General features: G+C 24.7%; 1 protein-coding gene and 1 pseudogene across 2 annotated transcripts in view; one reads left to right on the top strand and one right to left on the bottom strand.

Moving 5' to 3' along the window:
- Positions 1–5487, top strand: part of LOC126897641 (leukocyte elastase inhibitor-like) — a 9123-nt gene extending 3636 nt beyond the window's left edge. Inside the window, exons 5-8 of one of the 2 annotated variants that reach the window (XM_050671391.1) lie at positions 1140–1348; positions 1706–1891; positions 2567–2711; positions 4505–5487. In XM_050671391.1, the coding sequence (XP_050527348.1) occupies positions 1140–1348; positions 1706–1891; positions 2567–2711; positions 4505–4650 (686 nt within the window). In that variant the 3' untranslated portion in view covers positions 4651–5487. Of the gene's footprint in view, positions 1–1139; positions 1349–1705; positions 1892–2566; positions 2712–3835; positions 4036–4504 lie in introns of those variants that run through there. The other variant, XM_050671392.1, reaches the window with a different exon arrangement.
- Positions 5488–5858: 371 nt separating this feature from the next.
- The window catches only part of LOC126897640 (mitochondrial proton/calcium exchanger protein-like), a 7906-nt pseudogene continuing 1860 nt past the window's right edge, over positions 5859–11904 (bottom strand).

The raw sequence follows: 11904 nt of genomic DNA, 5'->3' as shown, positions 1-11904 counted from the left end.
AAAAAAAAAATTTGTCCCGACGACCTATCTTCTATACGCAAATGGCTACCATATTCAAAAATATGCTATTTTTGTATGAAAATTATGGGTTTTGTATTTTATTTTAATAGAAGTTGATGTTGCTTTTGCAATTATCCAACAATTTTTTAAAATTAAACACTATCTACAGATTTGCATCGAAGCGTTTCTTATGATAGTAATTTTAATCACTGTCAGATTAAATCTATACTGAACCCAACTATGCAATGTCTCCACTATTTTTCCTTTTATTTCTAAAATAAAATAATTCCATTACCTCTGAGAAAAATAGCATACGACTTTCATCTTCTGGCACGTCCTGAAAAAAGTTATTTTTTTATTATTATTATTATTATTTAAAACCAAAACACTGAAACTATAATACTATTATCCGATAAAGAACAATTTCCTTCATTTAATATAACCAATATATAATGATAAAGTCTTAACACAAAAAAAAACTTATTTTTTTATGATAAAAAGTAATTGAAAATATTTGATTATTGTTATGAGATATAGCTATTATCTATATTTTTTTAATATTAATATCTTTATCCGATTTGGGTGGTATACCATAGTCTGATTTTTACAACAATAGTAACTTAACGTATTCTTGAAAATAAAAATATAATGAAAACATGTATAGTTAAAATTTAATTTTTGAATATAATTTTTTTTTCATATGATATTGGGAACAATTTTTTTTTTGCAATATCATATCATTAAAATTTGATGCAATATTGATATTCAAAAATGTATTATTGGCGAACCCTCGTTATTAGTAATATGGACATAATACCAATAGTTATAATCAGACCTGTTGGTCCATTGTACATTAAAACCTAACATTTGTCAAATTGCCATTTTGATTTGGGAAATGATTACATAAAAAATTTAAGTGGACATTTTCTTATTTAATGTTATGTAACATAGAGCTATTTAGAATAACCTTTAAAAATTTTAATGAACTGTAACATTTTATTTTGTACTGCATATAATATTTGATGACTTCATTATGGGTATATTTTTTTTTCATTTTTATTCTGTATTTGTATCAATCCCAATTCATTTTAAACATCATTAACATGGTTTTTAATATTATTTTACATTGTCTTACATAGAGTCAATTAATAAAGACACTGCATTAGTATTAGCAAATGCTATTCATTTCAAAAATGGCTGGAAACACAAATTTTCTGACACAGTTGATGAGCCTTTTTACATTTCTAAGGGTAATGAAATCAATGTAAAAATGATGACACTTACTAAAAATGTATACTACTTCCACAATGAACATTTAAAGTATGCTGCTCTAGAATTACCTTATGATGTAAGAATTGTTATTGTGTAGTTTATTTTTGTATATCAATGGTTAAAAGATAAATTTTTATAATCATCATTAATTAAATTTTTAAGTAAAGCTAAAAACATATTTTTATTTAATTTTTGTTTATTCTACTATAGAATATCCTTTGATAATTTTTCTCTGTTAAAACGATTAATATTTGTATTAATCAATATGAGATCAATCATTATTTAAAATAACATATCAAAATATATATTTTAAAAAATATTGTTTATTGTACAATATTATAACATGTTTATAAACAATTTTGTAATGAAAGTTTGCCTTAAAATCATTAATATCAATACACTTTTCATAACTTTTATTCAAATTATTTTCTAGAAAAACTATTATAGAATGATAATTTTATTACCTGATGCTAAAGATGGGATAGATAGTCTTGAAAACAATTTATCAAACATCAAATTATCAGAGCTCTCGAAAAAAATGACTACTTACAATGTCAATGTAAAATTACCAAGATTTAAAATTGAACAATCATTTGATTTAGAAAATGTGTTAGCTGAGGTAAACCAATTTTCTTATGATTTATAGTTAAATTTATTTTAAAATTTAGTTTAGTTCAAAATTACTAAGATTGAATTATGTAAATCAAATTTTTGTTTTTATGTGAAGCAAAAATATGTTAATTAATTACATAAAAATAAGCATAACATTTTTTATACTTACAAATTTCCACTATATAAAAACTTAAATTATTACATATCATTAAGATTTGTTTCTTTATGGTTGATAATATTGCAGTAATGGTGAAAATAGTTTTTATAGATACAAATCTTTCCCAGAACTTTGTATCCAATCTATTTAGATATTTTTGTTTTCGTCTTCAAAAATTCTTCACAATATTACACATTATTCAGTTATCCCTTGAAAAAGAAATCATAACTCACAGTTCAATAAATAAAAAGAGCAATACATTTACTCAAAGTTAAAATTTATTTAATTTGAAAGTAGAGTTAAAAGAACTAATTAAAAAATCTCAAAATCTATATAATATATCTTAAATAATATGTATTAATGTATATTTTTTTTATTGAATAGTAACAAAGTGCTACTTATTTCTGCACTTCTTTCATTATTGAAGTTTTAATTTTAGCATAAGCTTTTTTTTTTATTGTAGTAGATCAATATTGGAATATTTTATTTAAAAATAAATTTAAAAAAAACATTTTGGTATTTCAGCTTGGCTGCTCATCTATGTTCTCACGTGAAGCAAATTTTTCTGAAATTTGTGATTCACCAAATGATACATTATGTGTAAGTAAAGTTGTTCACAAAGCTTTTATTGATGTTGATGAAAATGGAACAGAAGCAGCAGCTGCAACAGGTAAAATAATTTTACCATTCTTTGAAATTATTTCCTTGATGTTTAAACTATACTCAATATTGTCCTGGATGACTCTGCTATTGTCGAGTAATCATCCAGAGCCTTTGTATATTTTTTAATATTGACAACCTGGTTGGTATGTATTTTTATGGTTTTTAATGTTATAATCAATGTCATCTTCGTGGCAAAAGTATGTAACCCAAATTTCCAAAGTTATTCAGGAGAAGAAAAGTACACATAATTATGTATAACTAGCACTGATAAGCTAAAATAGGCTTAAGCCTTCATCATCTCAAGAAAAAATATTTTTATTCTATAAATTGTTATAATATGTGTCAATATTGTAATTATTAATTTTTTAAAAAAAATACATATATATATATGTATCAAAATATTGAGCTAAAAATAATGTTTTTCTATGGAAATGACAATATATTAATATATTTCCAAAGAAGACGTTCCTTAACATTAAATACTGTATGAAAGATATTGAACTGCAATCTTAAAAAAGAAAGGTAATAATTCAAATTACTTAGCTGATCTCACTTAGTAAACAGATCTCTTAATAGACCAGATTTTATGAGTGAGCTAGGCAGAACTGGCTGAGGCGCATTTATAAAATATTATGGTATTTTCATTCAAAATATTATTTATACTTTCTTATTATGTTTTCTCATATCAGTTTATTTTCTTTAATTATAATGAGAAAATTAGAAAATGAGCAAAAGTAAAAAGTATATAAAATCTATTAAATATGAGGAATATATGAAATCTATTATTTTTGTCCATAATGGCATAATAGTCATCTCTGATACATGAGAGTTTTCATTAGACACCGTTATATTTTCAATTCAGAATGAGTACCTCTCTATATACAGTTATTATAAATAATACTTTACAATTTTGGATATCTAATATATTTAACTAGTTAAGATAGTGTTAATTTGAAAATAATTGTATTATTAATCCATATATTTTTAAGTATTAGTATGATTTAAAACACGAATCTCGAAGTAATCAAACAAATTTTATTAAATTGTATGATCAAGTCATTAATTACATTATTTTGATAAAAAATCCATTTATCTATAGCGAAAATTTATCTAAAATATTATTTTACATAGGAATGGCAATTGCACTTAATAAATGTATAATGAAGCAATTAGATTCAGTCAAATTTTTTGCAAATCATCCATTCGTCATCTTAATATTAGGAAAAAATAATGTACCTTTATTTATTGGTAGAATAAAAAGATTATAATGAGTTAATATAATATTTATTATTTTAATTTTTTAATGCTGAAATATGTAACATCTAATTATTGTATGTATTTCTTTATTACTGTATAAAATATGAACTAATATATTAGAATATTTATGTATTATGATATGAGAAACAATATAAATTTTGGCAGTTTTTAATGAATAATTGATAAGTACTTTTTTTAGAAAAAAAAAATATTTTTATTACATTGCTTAATAATTCAATTATTATAATTTTTTTTTTTTTGAGTGTTTAATATTTATGATTAATTTAAATATATATATATATTATTTATTTTTTATATTGTAGGTTATAATTAGTTATTTTTTAATTATTCTGAAATTGTTATTACATTTTATTGTAATTTTTATTTTATTTATTACTAATGCAAAGTTAAGGCATTATTAACTATTATGTCAATATTTAGTTAAGTATTGCTCCTTAATAAAATTTTATCTATTTAGAATGTTAAAAAAAAATTTTTTAAATAACCCTAAATTTAAATTAATATAAATATTTTTTTGTGTAGGAATGGCATTTATGGCATATATGAGTGCTAGTTTTACAAAAATCGAAAGAGCTACTTTTATTGCTGATCATCCATTTATTTTTATAATTTATACTCATGGTGGTGATGTCTTATTTATTGGACGTGTAATGAAACCTGTAATTTAAGTAATATAATGTTTAAGATATCAAAATTGTATTATTTTAAAATGTATGAATTTCTTTTAAAAAATAATGGTTCCAATAATTGTTAATTTATCTAAAGTTTTAAAAATTATAGAGCTGTTATAATTAATATTTGTTAGATGATGCACTATAGATTTCTCTTAAATAAATATTGATTATTTCCTAGCTCTATTTATATTATTTTATTTGTACTTCATAATTATTAGGCAAAATTGATTTTTAATTGAACTATTATTATCTAACAGATATGTTTTTTGTTAAAAAAAGATAATGCTCTCTTATTTTAATAATTTTTTAACATTTAAAATAATATGTAAAATATAAATATTTTATAATATTTTAATAGGCATATATTTTTTAATAAAAAATGTTTTATTAAAAATATAATATATTAATATGAATATATAAATGTGGGAAATGACAGGCAACAACAGGAACAGAACAAAGACACAATACTATTATTACAATATATATTATTATTCACACACAAAAACCCTGTTAAACATTCATAAACTAAAAAATATATAAATTAAATACATAAATTAATTAAATCGCACACAATTACAAAAACACACTTTAGACAACTCATGACTAAATTTAAGTTAACCTAATGTTAATATATGATGATACCACTATCTACCTCCAGATCCTGGAAGTAGTGCCCTCTAGACATCAATGATACCCACATAAATATATTTATATTTATAGTTAAAATCTGTTTATTAAAAAATTTTTATATTAATCATTAAGCAACTTAAGCTTTAATTTTAATATTTAATTAACAATGTTATTATAAAATGTATAAAGAATTTTTTTTAATACCCTTAATTTGGTAATGTTATTTCTTTATTTCTTTATTTTTAATTTTTCATTTAATATAATTATTACTCAGCTTATAAAAAAATAATTGATAAAATAATTATCTTGTCTAGAAATAAAATACTTGATTTTATTAAAATTGTTAGAAAAGTTCACCCAAAAGAAAGAAACTGAGGACTGTTTCTACTTAAAGAAATTTTCAATTAAAAATATACCCATAATAACTGTTGATTCAAAACACTTATTGAACATAATTTTGGTTTTTTTACTTTTTAAATGTATTGTTATTGGATCCTTTATTTTTCGATTTAATATTGAAAAATAAAATATGTTATCGAAAAAATGTTTTTGAATCATGTAGCATACGATTTTTTTCTATTAATTAATTTTATTTAAGCCTAGTTTTGTAATAATAATCAAGTAGTTTTTAATTCCAATAATTTTGTAACTCCATACAATTCATTCGTTGGAACTAATATAATTGTTTAAAATACACATTTTAAAACTAGTCAGAACAAGGCAAAGTTGTTCTGGTTTTTTCTATTTCTTGTTCTTTGACTATTAATTTTGTTATGATTTACATTTCTTTTAACGAAAGTTTTACGTTTTCTGTTTCGATTAAGTCCAATATCTAAATATAATTAAAAAATTTATTTTCCAAAAATATTTTTTCAAAAGAGAAATAACAGTTGAAGGATGATATATTACAGAATAATTTTACAGAGTTTAGTAATAAAATTATTTGTTAATGCTCCTTATTTCAGTAAATAGAGATTGCACATTAATTGTATTATTATGATTATAATTCATGTAAATAATTTGTTAGAACTATAGTGTACATAAATATTAGATATAATACAATTTAAAAAACTGCACAGTAGGATCATGCCATAGTTTGGACTAATACAAATAATATCTGTCAGTGAATAACGTACTATAAAAAAACGCTTCTAATGCGAATCTGTTAAATTTCATAATAGTTTTTATATTTGTAATTTTTCCAACAATCGTGGGATGGTTATATTTTAATACTATAGTGCACTACGAATAATTTAATTTAATATACTTTAAATGTTTTTAGATGTCCCCGAAATATTTTTAATATTGGAGTTGAAAAAATTTTTTTGTATGCGTGGGTGATCAGTTTTGAACACTTCCTGTACTTAAGGTTCTCATTTGATTTTTATAAAAATTGTACAAAATAACGCTACTTATCTCTAGTATATCCTATTTTAATTTGGATCCGTATAGTTTTGAAAGAGTTAAAACAAAATTAAAAAAATAAGAAATTTATCAGGAATTTCATGATTTTTGATTTAATGTCGAATAATTCATAGAAAAAATATATATAAAGGACATCTATAATTGTTTTGTAATAAAGTACTCTAAATAATCTTTCATTTTGAAAAAGGCAGATATCCCAAAACATTTTTATAAATCAAAAATAAAATAATTTTTGTAAAAATGTACGGATTTTTTAACATAAACAGTCGATTTCACGTAGTAGAATAATTGTGGTATGGGTTCTATTAATGTTTTTAGTTTACTGTATAATATTTCATTAAAATTAGTGTTTTTTAAAAAAATTATAGCAGTTTTAAAATACAGAAAACAATTACGATTCATCGGACGTTTATCTTACATCTAGTGTATGTTCGTAATTACCCGTCTATTTTTAGAGTGTACTATTCTTTTTGAGTGTTTGTTCAGTGTTTTCACCAGTTTTAAAACTCCTTCGCCTTTTCGGGACAATTACGGTGCTTACCAGAGTTTTGGATACAATCCAGAACCTATTTGGGAGGAGGTGATCAGGACCAGTGTCCACTGTGCCGTAGAAATACTTTGCAAACTTCCAACCCACAAATATTCAAGGATAATTCACACAATTCTGGTAAAAGCAATCATGGTTTTAAAACTCAAACTTGTCCTTTGTACAAAAAACTTTATAAATCAATTTCTGAATGCTTTCCATTACAGTATTGAATTTCAACATTCCTCGGATTTCCTCCTTCAATCCTGCAATTTCCGTTAATAATCTCTTTAAAGATTATATGTCACCAAATTTTCCGACTAAATGCCTGATATTTACAAATGGTTCTGTATCAACTAACTCAGCTGAATGCTCTTTTTTATTCCTGAACTTAATATTTCATAATTAGCTGTACCTCTCCTTTCTTCTTATTATTATACCACTGAATACCTTCTCATCGTTAATGCTCTCATTTTTATATCATCTACTTCAATTAATGAATTTGCTAATTTTCATAATTCACTATCTTGTCTACTTGCAATTACTTCTACTTCATTTTTCACCCTTATTCTTTCTCCTTACATTCTTATTATTAGATTACTTACCTCCTTAGTTCGATTCTAGAGTAAATTTATTATATTTCATTAGGTGCCGGATCACGCCCCAGTATTTTAGATAACGAACCTGCTGACCGCATTTCAACTTCTACCTACCCCTTCTTTCTTCATACAATTTCCGCTTTCAACTTTCTCCGTCTCTTTTGTCAGACAGTTCTTCAAACTTAGCAGAACAGCTGGTCTGCGTTAAAATTGTTAACTGCATATTGGTTTCGCTTAATATCTTCTTCCTTTACTCATTTACCTTGGTTTCATAATCTTGGTATGAAACCAAAAATGAAATTTCTGATTTTTAATTTGTATGTTAAAAGCTCCTTTAACAATTATTTGATATAATGTTTAATTTCTTTCTATTTTATTGTTTATTAACAATTATTGTCATACCACTACAACATAGTATTGTTACTATTGTACTTTTTACTATTTGGTTATAATTATTTAGCTGATTATTATTTTAATAAAGGCTAAAAAAAAATAATAATAAAATAAAATTCAGAAAAGTTTTTTGGAAATCCATTTTTTTCGGTAGCCTAATTTTGAGATATTTTTAAATTTCTATATTTGAGAACTATACACAAAAAAACACATCATGGTAAAACTAATACCTTCTCAGCTTTGCAACGAAGCTAAAAAAGTGGGGATTATTGACATATAATCTATCTTACATATCAAGTAATTCAGAATTACCTTTAATACCGTTTTTAACCGTATATAACCATCTTTGTCATCATCGATTTTGCTCAAGACTTCTCTAATTTTTTGTAATCTATGCTCATGTGAGACATTTCGTAAATTTTTCACAGCTCCTATTATTTCATCTATTTTAATTAATTCACTGCCATAAAAATGGCTCCAAAATAAATGAACACAAAATTATAAAACTAAGTATGACTATTTTTATTTACTTGAAATTGTCACGTTTGTTTTTTTCCGTTTTGATATGTTGTATTATTTTTTTATCATTCTTTTCCAGTTGGTCTATTACACCATCTAGTTTTTCAATCATATTATTAACTAATTTAAAAAGACATTTGCCAGCCAAAGATTCTGTGATTACATTTTCTTTGACGGTTTTCATAACATTTCCAAGATTTTCAACATCCTATATAATCAACGTGTAAATTAGCATGCCTACAGAAAGCGTCAATTGTAAGGTCGTACTTCATCAAAAATATGCTTTTCAAAAAAAGGCGTATTTAGGATAATACAGATTTATATCAGATATGGTCCAGGAAAAGGTACGATAAATTCCCTTAAATATGATCGCTAAAAAAAATTGTTTAATTTAATTATCAAATTATTGTTTTAAACCACTAAAATGTATATTCCTTTTTTCATAAAGTAAAATAATTTAATCTTATAACAAGTACTACGTATTACCAACTGAATCACTTAATCCACTTGTTCAAAAAAAGTCATATCTATTATTTTGGAAAACTTTCCTACTAAAACCCGTTAATAGTAGTTACATTATGTGTAATTTATGTAATAATATACATTATTGATATTAAAAATAACTATAATTACTTTTTTTGTAATATTTTAGTTCATCTTTTAACTCTCTTATTTCCTCCTTTGTCACTATAAGTTTTGAATGATCTAAATTTTCAATTGCATATTCCAAAGTTTTTAAATCGTTCTTCGACACATCCTAAAAAACTATGGTAAATATCAATTCACTTTAACTATATAAAAAGTGTACCATTATACATCGTTTTGAATTCCTGTTCTGTCGTATATATTAGGTGCAGTATCACACAAAACATCTTTCTTATTTTCTTTCATACACTCTTTCAATTCTTCGTTAATTTTATATTCTTCAATTTTAATTGCTTCTAATTTTGCTTTGTTATCAATAGTACCTCCGCGTTCTCCTAAATCTACTTGAGTTTTCACGCCCACCGATTCAGGTAATGAAGAAATAGCTTTTTTCAATAAATCACTAGTTGGAATGTTTTCAGGATAATCAAATGCCCTAGAAATCAAAAGTAAAGATGGTGGAACTTTCTCACTTAACGATAGATTTAGCCATTGTGTCAACTGTTGTCGCATTCGTTGTTTGGTTACGCTATAAGCAGGCATGCCTCGATCTTTTGATGCTTGTTATAGTTCTTCAAACGACAAAGAATCCACTCCTTCTTTTTGAATTTTCTTTTTTAAAAGATAAAAATACTTTAAATAATTACGCTCTTAAGTTTTTTTTTAATAATAATAAATAATAAATTATAATTTTTGTACTTTATCATCAATGGCCAGTGTTCGAAGCTTCTGTAAGAGCTGGAACTTCAAAATGTTTGAAGTTCCAATTGGTCGAATATCCAGTACACGGCATAAAGCAAATAGTTGTGAGCGATCTAATGAATCCAATGTGATATCGTCTTTGAATAATTTAGAAAATTTAATTATTTCTTCTGATGGTATAACAACGCCGCTTTGTCTAACCTCAAATTCAATCATGACTTATTTTAATGTATAGTTATCACTTTAAATGTTTACAAAACTAGATATTTACCTTATAAAAGAAATCAGCAAATTATTAGGCTGATTCACAGCTATTGTTATTTATTTTAAAGCACATGTTGTTAAGAGTTTCTTGCAAAAATTTTGCCATTTTTAGTTTAACTTTAAGAGACTGTTTAAGGTTTTTTTCCTATTATAAATAATTTTAAATCATGTATGCAACATTTTATTTAATATCAAAACCAATGTTCAAGTGTGTTACCTTATCTTGAGTTGTTAGAAATGTAGTAGGTAACATGCCAGGAAATAATTTTATAAAAAGTGGTAGTGTAAATTCAAGAAATGGTACTATTACAAATACAGAAAAGGGCACAAGGCGGATCATATCAGCTACAGTTTGTACCAACTGTAAATCATAATAATAACAAATATTAATACAAAAATTATCTCTGTGGATAGGGGACAAAAATACTTCTTCGGTCCCTCTGCAAGTCATAAGAGGTGGAAAGAGTATTTTGAAAAATTACTGAATGAGAAATATCCTAAAAAGACATTAGAGGATATCTCCTGGAATGAGTGACTGGTAGATTTAATTAGTGAGAAAAAGGTATGGGAGGCTATGGCATCAATGAAAAAGAATAAAGCCGTAGGGCCAGATGAAGTGCCAGTAGAAGTATGGAAAATATTAGGCGGTGATATAAGGTGATTGAAGGAACTTTTTATTAAGATCCTATTATAAGAAAAAATCCCAAATTAATGGAGGAAAAGTATTTTGGTATCGATATTTGAAAGCAAAAGAGACATACAGGAGTGTGGAAATTATAGAGACATAAAGCTTATGAGTCAAAGTATGAAAATTTAGGAAAATGTAACAGATAAGAGAATAAGAAATGAGACATCGGTATCTAAAAACCAGATTGGATTTATGGCTGGTAAGTCAACAATGGAGCCAGTATTTTAAGTGAGACAACTAATAGAAAAGTTTAGGAAAAAGAAGAAAAAGCTATGTATGGTATTTATAGATTTGAAAAAACGTATAATAGAATACCAAGAGATGTTTTAAATTGGGCATTAATGAGAAGAGTCCCAAAAAGATATATTAATATAATAGAGAATACGTTTAATAGCACTTGTACAAGGGTTAAAAGTGTGAGCGGAGTAACAGAAGATTTTAGGATAAGAATAGGAGTACATCAAGGTTCTGCTTTAAGTCGTTACTTATTTTCTGTAGTGATGGATGAAATTCCTAGAGAAATACAAGGAAAGGTACCGTGGTAGATGTTATTCGCTAATGACAGAATTAACAGGAGAAAATAGGGGGAAATAAATATAGTTTAAAAAAACTAAAAAAACACGCTTTTAAAGCACATCGAACTAAAAAGTTAAAAATAATTTTTAAAATAATTATGAACAAAAAATACTAGTATTATTGTGATAAAAGCGTGGGTGCTTTGTGCCATATTTTTCGTATATTGAGCGCCCGACGCTTTTATCACAATAATACTAGTATTTTTTGTTCATAATTATTTTAAAAATTATTTTTAACTTTTTAGTTCGATGTACTTTAAAAGCGTGTTTTTTTAGTTTTTT

This window comes from Daktulosphaira vitifoliae, unplaced genomic scaffold (genome assembly GCF_025091365.1).
Source record: "Daktulosphaira vitifoliae isolate Bord-2020 unplaced genomic scaffold, ASM2509136v1 Scaffold_2, whole genome shotgun sequence".
NCBI classification, from domain to species: domain Eukaryota; kingdom Metazoa; phylum Arthropoda; class Insecta; order Hemiptera; family Phylloxeridae; genus Daktulosphaira; species Daktulosphaira vitifoliae.
This window is presented reverse-complemented; position numbering and strand designations above follow the sequence as displayed.